Source organism: Carassius auratus, unplaced genomic scaffold (genome assembly GCF_003368295.1).
Source record: "Carassius auratus strain Wakin unplaced genomic scaffold, ASM336829v1 scaf_tig00021934, whole genome shotgun sequence".
In the NCBI taxonomy this organism is placed as follows: Eukaryota; Metazoa; Chordata; class Actinopteri; order Cypriniformes; family Cyprinidae; genus Carassius; species Carassius auratus.
In genome coordinates, this window is record NW_020525146.1 from 16870 (window position 1) to 35230 (window position 18361).

General features: G+C 38.2%; 1 protein-coding gene across 1 annotated transcript in view; it reads right to left on the reverse strand.

Moving 5' to 3' along the window:
- Positions 1-18361, reverse strand: part of LOC113077191 (DENN domain-containing protein 2A-like) — a 35263-nt gene that overhangs the window by 13173 nt on the left and 3729 nt on the right. The window contains exons 2-7 of the mRNA XM_026249647.1: positions 8503-8589; positions 5842-6792; positions 4789-4916; positions 3113-3228; positions 962-1159; positions 603-696 (exon numbers count right to left, since the gene is read on the reverse strand). Of these exons, the coding sequence (XP_026105432.1) occupies positions 603-696; positions 962-1159; positions 3113-3228; positions 4789-4916; positions 5842-6792; positions 8503-8588 (1573 nt within the window). The 5' untranslated portion in view covers position 8589. The remainder of the gene's footprint in view (positions 1-602; positions 697-961; positions 1160-3112; positions 3229-4788; positions 4917-5841; positions 6793-8502; positions 8590-18361) is intronic.

Genomic DNA, 18361 nt, shown 5'->3' on the forward strand with positions numbered 1-18361 from the left:
TCTCTGGAAAAATGGGTCAAACACAACTGACCCAAAACTGTAAACGTGTCCATAAAGCTAACTGGACGCACATGTGGCTGGGGCCCGAACTGTCCCACAATGCAAAGCATGTGGATTAGACTGTAACTCTCTAGGTGCAACAAATACGGTCATCACACTATTATTCACGGTTCATGCAATGCATACAAACTATCATTCTTACAATTCTATATATAAACATATATAATTTTTTTAAAGAATAAATTATAAAGAATACAGTAAAAATAAATAAATATAAAAATTACATAAAATATAAAAAATGTAAACAAATACATTTAATTTCAAAAAAAAAAAGATTGAAACAAAGGGGGAAAAAAGTGTATAACCCAATTTTCTGGGTTGCACAATGAAAAGGATCTCAAATTAATTAGCAGAATATAATTTATATAGATAAATATAAGAATTATATATATATATATATATATATATATATATATATATATATATATAAACAACTAAATGTAAAAGAAAATGACAAATGTGAGCAAACTGGATGTATTGTTCCTTTAAACAGAAAAAAGTAGGTCTAAATTTATCTAATATATAATGTTCCCTTCACAAACCTCTTCCCGAACTGGATTCGGTTGACTGTGAGACCCTTTTCATCTTCTTCTTTCCCCTACGGGCCTCAAAGATGCCGTTGATTTTCTGCACCATCTGTTGAAAAAGAAAACATTCATGGCTGTTGCTTTATCAGAGACAGGCCTTCTAAATCTTTCGCAAAGGATTTCTGAAGGAAATATCGTTTTCCTTCATTTTCCAGATTATTCTTAGGTGTCTCATCCTCCTGTCACATTTTTCTTGTATTTTTATTAGCAGTGGAAGGATGTCGATAGGCCAGCATCTCAGTCAGGGGTGGACCAGAACCATAAATCACTGATAAGTTAAGGATTACACTGACTGGGCTCTTTTTTGGACGTACCTTTGGAATTTTCCGTCGCCGTCGGTTGTAAGGATCCCCCGACAGACACGGGGTGTCATCCGGGCTGCTGGGTGTTGATGGAGGGCTGACCCGTGACGGGGACGCAATGCCGCCATCTCTGCCGGTCTTTCGCAGTTCCAATAGCTTGAAACTACGTCGCTCTGAATTCTGCCTGAAGAAACCAGGCTTGGAGGAAAGCTGTGGAATAAATGGATTTCAGTCAATTTGATTTATAAAGTCAGCATTGTGGGATATAAACTTGCAAATCTGAGAAATTTTTATTTCTTTTATAATTTTATTTCTCGCAGCTCTGACTTTATAACTCGCAGTTTGCATGTTTATATCACACAATTCTGACTTTATATCATGCAATTATGACTTTATATCACGCAATTATGACTTTATATCACACAATTATGACTTTATATCAAGCAATTATGACTTTATATCAAGCAATTCTGACTTTATATCATGCAATTATGACTTTATGTCACGCAATTATGACTTTATATCACGCAATTATGACTTTATATCACACAATTATGACTTTATATAAAGCAATTATGACTTTATATCACGCAATTATGACTTTATATCACACAATTATGACTTTATATCACGCAATTATGACTTTATATCACACAATTATGACTTTATATCACACAATCACACAATTATGACTTTATATCATGCAATTATGACTTTATATCACGCAATTATGACTTTATATCACACAATTATGACTTTATATCAAGCAATTATGACTTTATATCACACAATTATGACTTTATATCAAGCAATTATGACTTTATATCAAGCAATTCTGACTTTATATCATGCAATTATGACTTTATGTCACGCAATTATGACTTTATATCACGCAATTATGACTTTATATCACACAATTATGACTTTATATCACACAATCACACAATTATGACTTTATATCATGCAATTATGACTTTATATCACGCAATTATGACTTTATATCACACAATTATGACTTTATATCATGCAATTATGACTTTATATCAAGCAATTATGACTTTATATCACACAATTATGACTTTATATCAAGCAACTATGACTTTATATCACGCAATTATGACTTTATATCATGCAATTATGACTTTATATCACACAATTATGACTTTATATCAAGCAATTATGACTTTATATCACACAATTATGACTTTATATCAAGCAATTATGACTTTATATCAAGCAATTCTGACTTTATATCATGCAATTATGACTTTATGTCACGCAATTATGACTTTATATCACGCAATTATGACTTTATATCACACAATTATGACTTTATATCACACAATCACACAATTATGACTTTATATCACACAATTATGACTTTATATCACACAATCACACAATTATGACTTTATATCATGCAATTATGACTTTATATCACATAATTATGACTTTATATCACGCAATTATGACTTGATATCACACAATTCTAACTTTATATCAAGCAATTATGAATTTATATCACGCAATTATAACTTTATAACTTGCAATTGTGAGGAAAAAAAAGTCAGAATTGCGATACAAAACACAATTACCTTTTTTATGTTTTTATTCGGTGGCAGAAACGGGCTTCCATATGAGGCTGAAAAGTAGATTTTTTTTTTTCATTTATAAAGGCTAACCGTAACCCTAACCAAGAACGATATACAGTTAGAATGATGACTATATTAGCATCCACATCAACTCACGATAATGTTGTTTATTGTAAGTGTTACAGCTTTGTCAGCTACCGATTTAAATGCATATGCCCTTTAAAGCAGTATGGATTCTAATTGGCGTGTCAATGTTTTTATCATCCATCATCAAAAAAATAAAATAAAAAACCATTCTGAAACTGATTCCAATGACATAATTCCTCTGTGTTGTTATCATTATAGTTGTGGACTTCAAACTTCATTATTCACCTAGAACTTCACTGATTATTAAATCTTTATACCTATCATTGTAGTTATCATCCTTGGTGTAAACAGGCCTTAAGTACAGGTGCGTGACACATTTAATTTTGGGGATTAAAAAAGCTTTAAATGTCAGTACCGAATGCTGATATGTATGGAGAACTCACTCTAGAGTGGAAACAATTAATCAGGAAAGCAGTATGAATACCTTGGATGGGGTATCTGGAATAGGAGAGGAAGGGGAAGAAGAAACGGGATACTTGCTCCTAAGACAGTGACTTTCCAACTCTATGTCTTCATATGGGTTCTCCTTCGATGGTGGGTCTTAGGGAGGGAAAATACATACAAGAATATTAGCTGCTTGCTCAGTCATTGCTTAAAACCCTAATGCTAGATGTTGATTAGCATTTAAGCATTTTGTTTCAGTTAAGCCTCAATTCAGTGTTTCGTTAAGGAGAGATGATTTATAGATGGCGGACAATAAAACAAGAAAAACTATCTCTGATTTACATAAAAAGGAGTCTTAACCATACTGAGTGATTGAAAACCAAATTACGGCCATAAGAAGACTAGATGGATATGATAGCTTCTTAATAGCATGATGTAGCATATTGCTAACATGATTTAATAAAAAGATAGATAGATAGATTTAGATTTAGTTTCCTACCAAACAAAACAGAATTGGTTTAGATTTCAATTAAATAAAAGCACATTTTATTTCTTCCATAATGACAAGTCATAAATCAGGTTTGTTGATAGTCAGTGGTGCTAGCTAACGTGGGCATATTTTTGTTAATTTCGCCTTGTCAACACTGCCTGACTTAGTCCTGCTTTTCTGCGAAGAGATTTCATACTGACGTCATGTGTTTGCTTGCTTTTGTATTCCTTTCCAGATGTTTGAAAGTTTTCCAGGGAATCCATGCAAGCCTCATTAGCTGTGTGTGGCATCACCAGCAGTACTAAAAGAAGACAAACTAATAGCGAATTCGGTCTTGGTTTGTGCGAAGAACTAATGAGGTAGAGAGAAAGAGACGGGGATGAGAAAAATGTTTGAGCGGAAGAAGGGTGTTTTTGTACAGATGCAGAAAGCCTCTGTTATGTCGATTCATCCACCAGATGTGTCTGGTGGGAAGACAGTTTATGATGTTGGGACATCCAGTTCTAGAACATAAGAGAACATGCGCTAGGCTCCACGTTCAAAGCCATTAAAAAAACTGCTACTGGCCAGAGAAATTCAAGATCAATAGTGAACCTTCCATTATTGGAAAAGTTGTTATAATATAATTAGACACAACATTAATCATTACCAGAAAGAAGGATGATTGCGCAGACAAATTTACCTTGGTCTGGATAGTAAGACTAGAGATGTATATAATCACAGATAATCAAAGTTCAATAAGAAAGCTATAATTTACAGCTTTGTGGTTTTCCATCTTTTTGGGATATGATGACCAAAAAAAAAAAAAAGGTTACAAGTCTGATAGGATTGCAGAGAGCAAGGATGGTATGCTATGCTAATGAAGATGCTAATAACACGCTTTTAAACTAACCAAACATAGTTAGGACAACATAACAAACTGGGTCAAGAAAAAGGCCTCCCAAATCTTTTGTTGTTGATGTCAAGGCCCTGCGTCCAATCGATTTCAATTTTTTTCTTGCCACGGATAAGACCTCAGATTTTGCTGTGGAGAAGACTAATGTGGGGTAACCCAAACATAGAGTACCACTGGTGAGGTTGAGTAAAGAAACACCAATGTTTGCAATGGCATTGTCTCAGTTTGGTCCTTATTAACGTTTCAAGCTCCTAGGCTTCTGGGTAATTGCTCTGTCAGGTGCAGTCAGCCAGGTTACTTGGTACCATTGTGGTGCAATGCATTGTGTTACCTAGGATATCCTCATAGACATTCTCCTCTGATAAAGTGCGAGTGAGGCCTAGCTTAGATAGCTCATAGAGATCTGCTCGACAACCTTCTGATGTCGACTGTAGAAGATCTTCAAACTCGTAGGACTTCCTGCAGGTTCAACAGCAACAACAGAAAAAAACTTCATTAAGAGAATGAGAACGATCAAGAAGGAACCAATTAAGTCCACAGGAAATTGAAGGACTGAAGGTCCACTGGAACAACACTCCTTAAATGATTGGATTTTGGCATAATCTTGGATTAAAACAGACCCCCTCAACCCCCAAGCCTCAAGATTAAGATTGCATCACAATACCAAAAGTTTTTTCATAGAAGGACTAGACTGATAAATGCTACTATTAAAACAGCATCCCCATAAAGACTGATGGTAATCCTTTAGGGGAGTCTTGGTTTCAAAAGATTTATTAGTGTGACATAAAAATCAGACAGCAGGCTACTAATTTTGTGAGGTTTTTTCTTCAACCCACGTGCCGTTTTCCAGCTAGCATGTCTATGCATGGAATAGCTGCACTACAATTATGGGTTTTTAAATCTTGACAAATTCACTGTATGGATCTATTAAGCTTTCAAAGTAATGCATCAAAAAACTATGAAAGGTGGATTGAAGAAAGGCGCTACTGATGATTCATTAAACAGTCCTCGCATAAGGCTGAGATATTATAAGGCATAGACAAGGTACTAGAAAAGAATTACTTGGTCTTTATGCACATGATTGATTTAAATTTGAGCTAAAGAAGCTATATTTATGATACAATTTTAGTCAGACTGTATTGGTGACTTGGCCGACACTTCTGGAATATACAGTCATTTCAGATAGGAATTGCAAGGAGTTGTGCAAGATTGGAAGTAGATGCCCAGAGACAACATAAAGATGGGCACCAAATAGATTGGCTGGCATACTAAGAGGACTTTGTTATTTGTTAGATATACAAGTGAAGTACAAATGCACCAGATGCAATCCAGTTCTTCAGCTCATTCTTAAAGTGACACTGCCAACAAACATCAGTCTTCTTACCTGTTATTAGTGTCTCGAGCTCGTCCGGATAGTCTTCTGCAGATCCCTTGAGGTGGAGGACAGGATGGAAGGGGTGGGGGAGGGATGGAAGGTAAAGGGGGGAGATTTCGTTTACCCTTGACAAAACAGTGGATGGCCGCAGGGTTATTTGTCTGTGTGTGGTGTTGAAAGGTTCTTTGGGGTTTTGGCAAAGGGTTAATGGAAGGAGATCCAGGTTCACTGTAGACGTTCTCAGAGTCCCGACTTCGAATTCGGCTGCCGGATCTCCCAACATCCAGAGTCCCAAAGATTGGCTCTGCGGGCCTCTTCTCTGCTTCTTCCTGCTCCTCTTTTGAAGCTGGGCAGAAATAATTGCCGGGCATAGACAAGGACGATTTGGAAGGAGTCTCCTTCATCGCTTGCTCAAGTTTTTTAATGTGTGTCAACACCAACTTTTTGTCCTGACCAGTTTCTGTTGTTTTCCCCAATGGGGCTTTGTCCAAAATCCATTCCTTTTCCTTCACAGGTCCCTCCGAGGTGTTCAAAGGTTCTCCAAACTTACTCCCATTCTCTTTGCCACAGTTCTGTCTCTCCCAGTTTGAAAGTCGCTTACTGTCTTTTCTTTGTACTTCCGGTTGTACCTTCTTCTTTCCAACTTCCATCTCCTTCAGTCCCACTGATTGGGTGTTTGACCCAGTGGTCTCTGTTTTACCCTCCCACCGGGATATCTTGTCTCGAATGCTGGCAGTGCTTTTAAGTCCTAAGGGACTCTTGGGGGACTTGCTGCAACCACCCAGACCATTTTCAATGGACTGAGGACTGGAGGGACTCTTATGGGCGAGCATGATGGTGTCTCCTGGGCTTCGGCTGATGTTGCTCAGAGAAGATACACTGTCCCCGACCCCACACAGGTCTGGCCGCTGAAGCACCACAGATTGGGCCTGGTCAAGCTTCAATCCACAGCAGTGGAGCCTGAAGAGACCACAGGAAAAATGCTAGAGACATCAAGAGAGTCTGACAGTCATTAAGTGATTAGATAGAAATTATAGAGTCTGTGCATTTAAAGGTCACGTTTCACAGCATCATTCATTCAAAATTACATTATTACATTACCAATTACCAAAATCTCTCGCAACCACTAAATTATATGTGAACCAGTCTACTTATTTAGACAGTATTCAGCATGAACCATAAATGTTCAAAGTTTCCAATTTGGTATTAATTGCGTTGTCTAGACATTTAATTGTACAATGAATTAAAATACGTTTTTAAAATTCAAAAAAAGTTCAAATGAGATGCAGATGGACTTGCAGTCAGTGTGTCTTCTTTCCTCTGTGGACAGAAAACACAAGCCTTTCACAACACAAATGAATCACCATCAGTGCAATGAATTTAAGGTTATGGTTTTGCCTCAAGTCCATCTGAAAACAAAACTCCTCTGTGCACGTTTGACCAAACAAGCTTCCACCAACAGGGCAAAGTTCAAGGGACAGTCATGCATCTTTCTCTTTCTTTAACTGGCTCATAAACACATCCTTGGACTCCATCCAATGACACTGCTCCAACAAACAAACAGAGGAAATATGAATCTACAAACTGTGTGTATGCTAAACGTCACAGAATTTCAAAGGAGAATATCTTGTCCAGTATGCCTCCAAACACTGATTCCCCTTTTCAAATACAAAGTGTTGTTTCTCAGAAAATTCTAATAAACTTTAAGCAGCTTTCTTTTGGCTTGTGATTATTATTATTATTATTCTTTCTTTTTGGCTAATGTATCTCATTTCATGAAGCTCAACGCAGCCAAGAGGAAAAAGTAGGTCAAGCTCCAAAACCCTGAAGAAGCAAGAGAAAGAGGGAAGAGGGAGAGACAGGGGGGTGAGACTAGAAAGAGAAAAACAAGGAGTGTGTAGGACAAAATATGTGATTGTCTCTTTCAGGAATAGGCCTGCTGAAACTCTTGGATAGTACATCATCCATCATCACCCAGGATAGAAGCCAAAGTCTCCTCATCAAGATGATCTAACGGGGTTGGGGATGGGGACATTGTAAGCCAGAGGAAATAGCATTTGATGATAGCAGAGTTTTCTCTACTGTGACCATGTTTGCTCAGGATCTGGCTGAAGATACTCACTTTACCGACAAGGCTTCATTAAAATGAGCTTACTCATTTTTCTGCAGGTTTTAAAGCTTGTGCTAACACACTGTGGCATTCCAAACCACCAAGGGTTGGCAGTGCCAAAGGAGTTTAATTAGCTCTCAGTAAAAATAACTTTCACAGTTAGGCTTGTCCCAAAACCACCCTTAATATCCCACCTGGGGATGTTTATAAAGTATTTCAGTGTTAACGTTAGCGGACATGTTTAGTGTATAAGGGATGTGGCACAGTCTGTTTGCTGGGAAACTTCTTAACCATGGACTAAAATGTCTTATGAATAACATCTAGGCTATTTATTCACCAGATACTTTTATTCAAAGCAACTCACAAATAGAAGTGCTACAAGTCATCCTATGGAAACTGTATAGAAATTGCTGGAGCAACATCTATATTAGACTTATATTAGGTAATACCACCTATAGTATGACATACACCTTGTCATTTGTTGAAACACTAGAAATTACTGTGTAAAACAACAAATTAGCAGGAAATAGAAAGAGACTCGGTCACTTAGTTGTACTCACCCGTTTGCTGATTGGTAGATGCAGTCCTCTGTGTTTGTACAGAGCAGTAGTGCTCTCCCGCCAGTCATGGTGCTAGCAGCCGGCATCCTACACACACAAACAGACATAAATATAGTTATTTTGGACAATTATTGTGGTTATATCATGGTTTAATGGATATACGCTTTAGTTTTACCATGCACATATTATGCTATCTGAATATGGTATTCATATAACACCATAGTAAATATCAAAGCAGCATGGTATCAGCATCTGATACCTTTCACTTTCTATGTGGTTAAGAAATATTGTACATTTACAACAGTCATCCATTTCTCAAACAGCTGACTCAGTCCTGGAAGCTGAATGACTCACAACCCAAATACAAAAGACTATAGTCAGAGAGTTACACCAGACTGGTTCCTGAAGTTACAAAAAAATATCCATCTGAAGCAAACAGTGCTTATTTTGCTTCATTTAGGAAATCGTCAATTTAGTGAACTGAACTAATGGGAGAATGTTTGAAATATCGAAAGAGGGAGACCAAACAAACAAGAAAAATGGGTAAAAACAAGGATTCTTGACTTGATGTGACCTGTGACCTTTTATTTCTTTTCTCTGTGTTTTAAATGAGCCAGTAATTATCAACCACCCAATAAAGAACGTGCTAAGCAGTCAGGTCTGTTTTCAAGGGATCTGGACCCTCGCCACAGGTGTTACCACTTAACCAGCACATTTGGAGAGGACTGTCAAGCATGTACGTGTGCGTCTGTTCTTTTGTTCTGCCAAACAGAAGTATGACAATGTCCATGGGACACAAGTGGGGGTGCAACATAAACGAACCCCATCTGTTTCCATGTTCGGCGAGTGCCATTCCACATGTGCAAGAGCTCAACGATTAACCCACATTCCCAGCATTCTGCCACCACTGGAGCTGGCCGTAAAAACCTTCCTCTCTAGCTCAGATAATGTGAAGGTCACCAAACTGTGCTATTTCAAGACTTCCATGGCGATTAGGCCTCTGGTGCTTCGTTGGTCACCAGTGGTACTCAATGTGTTGATCTATCTGTGGATGAGTGTTTTTCTGAGCATCGGCCAAGAGCAATAATGAGAGCATTGTTGTGCTGTGGAGTTTCACACTTTGGTGTGGTGAGTCATCTTATTTTGATTAGCAATTCATGTAAACCATCCAAAACTGCTGGTACTAAACTGCAGAAAAACTGCCAGAGAAAAAATAAAATAAAATAATTGACATTAAATTATATTTAATACTAATACATCATTAAATATTAATAGTACTCTGACTTAAGATTTTATTTATAAAACTAAGTATTACCAAGTATTTCCCACATAGGATAAAATAACTGAAATTGTACATTAAATAAAAACAAATAAATAAACTATTAAAAATTCAAATTGTTATGTAAATTGTATGTAATATTACTATCATTATTCTTATTAAAACAAAATTATTGAAATTTAATTATTTAAATAAAAATCATGTAATGCTATTATCATGTTATTATAAACTATTCATCAGTCCATCTATTTTTTTTCTATCTATCTTTATTCTTTTGTTTGCTCTCTTTTTCTCCTTCTTTCTATCTTTTCTCTCTCTCAGCGGACCTGCAATCCTAAATGATTTTCAGCTGTGTGTGTGCGTGTGTGTGTGCGCGTGTGTGTGTGTGTCGAGTCACATGCTTTTGCAGAGCAACATCAGCATTCCCCTCCTCCCTCCCCCTCTCTTTCTCTTTCTCTTTCTGAAAATGCAAAGATCAAGAGAAATGAAAGTGAATAGCCAAAGTTTTAGCATGGGATAAAGTGTAGATCAATAATCTATAGCAGGACAAGAGCAGGTGTTAAATAGCACCTAAACATCATTTAACAACTGTATGAACTAGCTATATGATTTGAATAGATTCATACATACTGTTAAGACTTTGTTCAGATAACGGACCTTAAGTATGAGCAAACAGAAGCTTAGTAAACACCACTAACAGCCAACTCATCCGTACAGCCACAAACAGTGAATCTAGCAGTAGCTGTGTTTACAACTGTTATTTTAGGGTCTTTTCAGTGTCTTTGTTCTCTTCACTATTGTTAAACGTGACCTCTGTGTGATAAAGCATGACATGCAGAAAGTGAGCCATCTGTTCCGGCCAATAAAAAACTCCATATGACCCGAAGGACCTTTACCTGTCCCGCCCCCTGACCTGATGCCCATCAGCCGATTGGATGACAAGAGGCTCATTGTTCTGAACAGAAAGATGATTGGATCAAACTAGAGGAGACTCATGCAAGATTCCTGAAGCCCAAGATTCCTTAATGCTTTTAGATTCTAATGCAACGCTATTATTAGATCTTATAAGTGAAGGACGGTGCCCTGAACAGCAGATCTTTATCATCCCACAGACACACAAAGCAGATACTGAGGAAGAGTGGACACGATCTGCGCTTATTAACTTTAAGAATGCACAAAAAGGTTCCTTCCCGCGGACCAGAAAAGCTTTTAGTTTGTGCGATAACTGCCGCAGAGTAAACATGTCAGTTACAGATGGTTTGCGTGCTTATTTTGTTATACTCACAAACTCTCAAACCAACTCAAACGTTTATAAATATACAAATGAAATTAAATACACAAATTAAATTGAATGTAAAAAAAATACAATATATTTTTAATTTAAAAGAAATGATTAAAATGTGTAAAATAAAGTAAAATATAATAAAATAAAATAAATAGTAAATGCAATTAAAAACTAATAATTAAAATGTGCAAATAAAATAAATTATCTAAAAATTATTTTCTTTTAATTATTATAATAAGTAATAATAATTATTATTATCATTATAAAATGTAAACCTGATTACATTTATAAGACCACTCTTTTAAATGAATCTTTCCTCTTGCGAAACCATTAAGATTATGATTCTGTAACACTTCTAACTATGTAAATGTTTTTGTGCATCAATGCATTCTGAAATGTGTTAGTCAAAATGATGATGCATTTAGCTGCAACAAATAAAATGCTGCAAAAGACTGCAAAGCTGGACATTTAGATAACTGTAAAAAGAAATGCGTCATTGTTTAAAGCACTAATAATAACTTGAATTCAGATCTATAGAAGCTAATGGGTAGTCGACATAAGTGGTTTTGTGTTGAGTTGTTCCCAGAATCCAGATTAGTTTCATTTATTGTGCAAATCAGCATTATATTAGTGGAACGATGTGTGTGAGGTGACCTAGTGGAAATCGAAGACCATCTGCGTTTAGCTATAAATCGTATCTTTTTTTCCTCTGTTGCTCTCATCAAGCCAAGTGAGCCAAACCCTGCAGCGGAGCCGGACTGTTAGAGGGGCTCATATGGGACATGCAGCACGTATTCATGAACACACACATGCAAACAATGGGTCAGATTCACAAGGGGCAGGTCAAATCCACAGTTTTCCTACATGACGTCAGCGGGAGCGTTCCAGAATCTCGCATGGTGACTTACAAACACAGGTCTGAGTGCTCAATGAAAGGAATAGTGTTCCAAAATACACTTTTGTCTTCATTCACTCACACTCATGTTGTTCCAAACCCTTGCTTTCTTCAGAAGAAGACTAAAGGAAATGTTAGGGTGAATGTTTGAGAAGCTGTTTTTCATGAGTGCATGGTGATTTATAAAGCTACAATAGACAAAAAAGCATAATAAACATTAGGGGTGTAATAGGACACAAACATGATGGTTTGCAACGTACCTCAGTTTTGACGTCACAGTTTAGTATCATAATAAGCAGTGCTAAATTGCTCTTTCTTTAAATAAATTAAATTATGATAACATTTTCAATTCTAATAAAATCTTCTGCTCTAAACTATAGGCAGCCCTTCTACATTACTCTAAGGTTACAACTAACCAATTCACTTCAATTCAATTACTGTTTATTTTTAAATTTAATAATCAACACTCCACTTGAAATATTGTGTGCAAACATTGCATGCAACACAATGTCGTTTTTAAATTAAATTATGAATGATAAAATGTCTATTTGTTGTTTAAATATATTCATTTACACCGTGGTGGTCATACCTTTTAAACATGTATTAAACATGCATTAATTAAGAAATCAGTAACAGGTAAAGTAAAATACAATGAGTGCATAGTATAATATTTCGGGGAATGCTCTTCTCTAGACTTTGTTTCTCTAGTGAACTAACGAGCTGTGGACACTCTTGACTTGCTTGAGGTAAATGAAAAGCTTTCTTTTGAAAGATTGAGAGCTTTAGTCTATCTTTATTGAATGTCATTTGGAACAACATGAGGGTGAAGAAATAATGACTTATTTTGATGGTTTTATGTTTTGAATGTAGCGCAGTGATGAAATGGCTCTCAATGGAATGTTTTTCAGTCTGTGATGTGTCACGAACGCTGGTGTTCAGCACTCATGACCTGAGAGCCAGCTTTAACTCTGGGTTTCTCCTCCTCCTCACAGCTGCTTCTCATAAAGCCTTCGCTCGGCTGTGGCCCTGAGGGCCCTCAAACTGATGACATCATGCTCCCTGCACTTCTCAGAAACCGAGAGATAGATGTGTGATTTCCACAGAGAGAGGACAGCTTGGCCGTCGCCGATACTGAGAGTCTGAAGCCAGAGCACGTTTACGCTTCATTCTGTCTCTCCTGTTTGTGGGTTTAGATTCTGCTGACACCAACCGGAACAGACTCAGGAAGTCTGCCAAATCACTCTGGGGATCACTAATTAAGGAAGCAAAAAAACAACAACCACCTTCGGGAACTTAAATGAAACAGAATGAGCATGAAACTGCTACACTGTCTGCATTCTTTGCATTGATTTTGGGGTAAAAACCTGCAGAATTCTGAGGAGAATCTGCTGAGATTCCTATGGGATTGAATAGCAACCATCCAAAACACACAAGAAACCACACAGCATTACTTTGAAAAACTTCAACTACCCATAAAACCCCAGAAACACTATGGTAATAGCCCATTAAACCCCAACAATACCCTGGGAATCACCTTTACATATAAGCAAACATACAGTAACAGCATAACATAATATCACTGCATTGAAAAACCTTAGCATCACCGTAGAAAACACTCACAACACCCTAGCAACACCATGGCAACAATCCATTAAACCCAATTAACACTCTGGCAACCAATCAGCAGCATCCATCCAAAACAAACTGGTAAAAACTGCAAAAAAATTTGTATTATGGCAGTGATGTTTCCTGATGTAAATCATCAACTTTTCCCAATTTTGAATAACCAATAGCAATGCCTTGGCACCCACCCATAAGGCCCAGTTGTGCACAACAAAAGTTCTCCAAAATGCAATGCATAGGACTAATTTCATTGTGTTACGATGTTGTGTCGTGGCTTGTTTCCATTGTGTTGTGCAAAATTTGTTGTGTTAAGGCTTGTTTCCATTGTGTTGTTCACTACTGGGCCACTGTATAAATGTCTATAAACACACACACACACACACACACACAGTAGACTTGGGCACTACATGCTACACTTACTGCTTAGCCATTGTTATCCTCTGTGGGAGAGGACAAGCTTCAGACGGGAACAGTTCTAGGCCAACTTCAGACTGAGACAGGATGTGTTAAGGATATAGTAAACAATGCCTTCATGTATGTTTGCGTTCCCCTATCAGTGCCTTCCAAATAGAATCGCACTGTGATTTTTTGTGCGTTGGAATCGCAACTATGTTCCCTGTTTTTGCGGTGTTGGGATTGAGAAGCATTACAATAACATCAAATAGCTTGTTAATGATACTGTTCCAAGACACGGAGGATGATGATGATGATTGTTTACATTTGCTTGGGTCAAACGAGCACAGTGAGACCGTGGAAGTTGTAATTATGGTTTTAGGACAGAACCACATGACCAACCGCGTGACACTGTAGACCTCAAGGGAGAAAACGGCATGACAAACTGTTGTTTTCTTGTTTATGCAAGTGTTAGCTAAGGGGCGACATCGTGGACAGATAGCCACACAGGATGGGAGATAACAGGAAGTGGAATCTGTGGAGAACGAGACCCCAGTAAAGTCACACGTGTCTCCTCTGGGGGTTTTAAAACAGATCTCGACAATGTCTCACAATGTGCTAAGATATTCTGTTCTGCAATCAAAGATATTCAGGAAATTCAGGAAAGAAAAATCACCAATGAGATCTTGTTCATGTCTCAACTCTTTTTCCTATAGTCAGCAAAGCGTAACTGGAGACTTTTACTTTTCTGTTTCTCTTAGAAAAGATCCCAATAATCTCACACGTGTCTCCCCGAGAGAGATCTCCACGTCTCATACTGTGGTCAGGACTGCCAAGAAACCTGCAATGCAACGTGAGAGATCTGGATATGACTTAAGGCCAGAGGATTTGAGTTATGCTATGCTTCAGTGTTTAGGTTACAGGTTTTAGTATTTTGGCAAAGCTGAGAAGCGTTTGAGACTCTAAAAACCAGAGGGGGCGGAAAGTCAACAAAAGCCCCCATTGTTGCTTCATGTCATCGTATACCTCTCTAGAAGAAGAAAAATCAGCTATTAAAGAAGTCTCAATAAATATCCATGCCTCAAATCATAAAGGAGCCCATCTGATTTTGATCTGAAGACGAAAACCAATGTATGCGTTTCCAAATGTTACTGAAGGTCGTGAAAACTTTCAGACCTTCGTTTAGACTCCATCACTCTGGCGGTTTGGTTTACATTCACTCTGGAAATGTTGATTTTGAGAGCGAGCGGAGGGCAAAAAAGAAGGGAAATAGAGAGGAGGAGAGAGGCTCTGTTGCTTGGTGGATCATTGACTCCGGAAGAGGACTTTCCCAAGCTCTCGCCACGCAGTGCTCCAATGGGAATAGCGCAGGGAATTGTAGGAATCTGTCTGCACTGAGGCGCGTAGAGCCTGTGGGAATGAGCAGGCGGAACCACAGAAGCGTGAGGGAAAACAGGAAGTGTAACTGGAGATCTGGCTTCGAGTCAAACCAAGAGCGGAGTAAAAGTTGCAGCCAAAGTTCCACCATGAGTTGCACCGATCGAGGACTACCACCCTGATCAAAGATTAGTATTGTAATTCCTACAGGAGACCAAGACAACTGCACTCAAATCAGTTGCCAAAGCATTTTACAGCTGAGGATATCCATGTCAAGTGGATTCAGGGTAAAGATTGTAAATCTTCCAAAAACCACGACCTCCAAACGTCATCTCTTTCTTCATTCTGCATCCTCAGGATTCTGTTCAAATGCATCGTCTTATCACGATCGGACCAAACACGGTGACCTCTCAACGATCTCATCCTTCCTATGAAATTTTCCAAAGTTCAAAGTTACAAGTCTTTCAGCTGACAGGGATGAAAACAGAAGCTCGGCCACATGACTCCCAGAAAAAATAACGGTCTTTGGAAATTCTGTGGTTTTCCCTCGTAATACAAGAAGAGCCAGAAACTGGGAAACTGTGTGTTCCTCTGCAAACCTGATCTTTAATGCATCTCCGGGTGTTAGAGCACAGATATTTCCATGATTGTCAGGGTAGGATTGTTCCCTGGCATAGACGATTGTGGCATTGTGCGCATTTCATAGAACGCTCTTTGAGAGCCAAGTTGGTTAGTATGAGATCAGTTATCCAAACCACTCCTACCAATTTTATTCCACATCTTCTGCCCTCAGTTACAATTTGATAATGTTCCGTTGCAACTTTCCCAACACAAACATCTTACACTCTTCAAGGTCCTGAAATGAGTAGTGTCTAGAAGGGAAACCTTGTTGTGAAACTCTTTCTGCAACAAGGCTCATAGTCAGACAATGTTAAGAATATGCACATGAATCTCCCAAGACTTTCTGCACAACTAAACATGACCCTGTTATTCAAACAAGATGCTTTCATAATAATAGTAATGCAGAAAGGGTATTCTTCTGAAGTGGGAACCTGATACAGGATTAGTTATCAAGGCTGTACATGTACATACCAGGCAGTGTGTTTGAGGACGACTGTAACAACTAAAGCATTGTGTGAAATCTCCGTCAGGTGTGTCTCCACCTGCACAGACGGACGAAACGTGTAACTCACATTACCTTAAACATCTCTGACAGGTACGAAGAGCTTTGATGCTCAGGCAATGAGTGAAGGAAAATCATGAACCTGTCAGTCGTGCTGAATTTAAAATGAATGACTTAATGATACCCTTCCATTAAAGAGTGAACATGGCAGGTCCGGTGTGCTAGACAGATTGTATTTACCGTAGGTCTTTACATACTCACATTATAAGCCATTAGTTTCATTATGACATTATCCCTGCCAGGATCTCAACTGGGGTTTCATTAGGAACCACAATTTTCATTAGACATTAAGCAAATCCAATTCGTAAGTCTGGGTCTTATTTTCTTGTACTTTGAGTAGCTTGTTCATTCATTTTAAGAATGAAGGGATGTTACGCAACCAGTCCTCTTTTCCTAAAGCTGATATGCAAACATTGTGCGAAGTTGAAAGTCTAGTAAGAAATGCAGTAACAAGGAGCATGATGCCTCATTGAAGTCATATGAAAGTAGCTTTAGGCTGCACATCTTGGATGGTTTGCTGGTTCCAAAGCGCTGTAATTGGTTGCAGATTGGATGTGTTTAAATCAGCGAAAGAGAGAAGGAAAGAAGGCTTTATTAAAGAGTTTTAGAAGGTAAAGAGGTATTTTAAACTTCCCACGCTAGGAGAGGAAGAAGAAACATCCCACGTTCCAGATGGAGAAGAATGGATTGTTTTACTCGGCCTCGCCCACATTCTCTTTTTTATTTCCTTCTCGTTCCTTCCTGTCATCTTCACAAACGCCACGACACTTCCACATCACATGGCCCCTTGTCTTTGAACAAATCACACGTCCTAATCTGTAGGTTTGCCATTAAGACTTAAAAACAACGTTACCTGAGGAATGCAAATTGAACTTTTTAGCGGTTGATGGATGAAATGAAGTGCATCTTTTGACTACATTTCCTCTTTTTATGATTGTCCACCCCATAATTTTAATTCTGTCACTAATTACTCACCCGCATGTCTTACCAAACCCAGTTCTCTCTTCTGTCAAACACGAAAGGGGATATTGTACAGAATGTTTACTAGGATGTTATATTAAATGTGCCGTGAACATGGCGAGTCAACCTCTAAAAAGTCCATGCAAACTGTGCACTATATATCCAAGCTTTCCAAAGTAAAATCATAACTTTCTGTGAGGAACAGACTGACATAGCCAACTTACATCGAAATATTTAAAATGTGTTTTTCAAGTGTTGCACCATATTAAATGCCATTGGTGGTTGCTTCTCATGTGGGATTACGGCAAAGTAGGTTTATTCATAAGTGAGATTTGAGACCTACGATGGATAACAACTTTAACTTTGAACTATTTTACACAAAAGGTTATTGTACGACTTCAGAAGGCTTGGAATACAGGGGACTATCTTTGTCATCTTGGAGCTTGACAGATTTTGAAATTCTTGAAAAAATTGGAATTGCATTATGAGTAAACAACGACACAACTTCGTGTTTTAGGTGAACTCTTCCTTCAAACTGCTAGTGCATTTAGGTTAACACTTTATTCCCTTCTCCTGAAACCTAAAGCTCCTGAAAGCCTTCGTTGGCTGTTACAACCTTGAAGTATGCTCTGTCTTTCCCTTCTCTTGTAGTGCTACAGAAACCACTGAACCTTGACAGAGACGGCATCGGAGCGACAGCTTGCAGGCACGGCTCCTTAAGGAGTGGGGGCTGGAATCCCAAGAGTTATAAAAGAAGGAGGGTTACAGAGGAGAAAGACGGGAAGGAGAAGAAAGGGCTGGAGGTCAGTAATCACAGCATCTGTGGTGCGTTCCCTTAAACTCGAACACAAAGCCCGCGAGCTC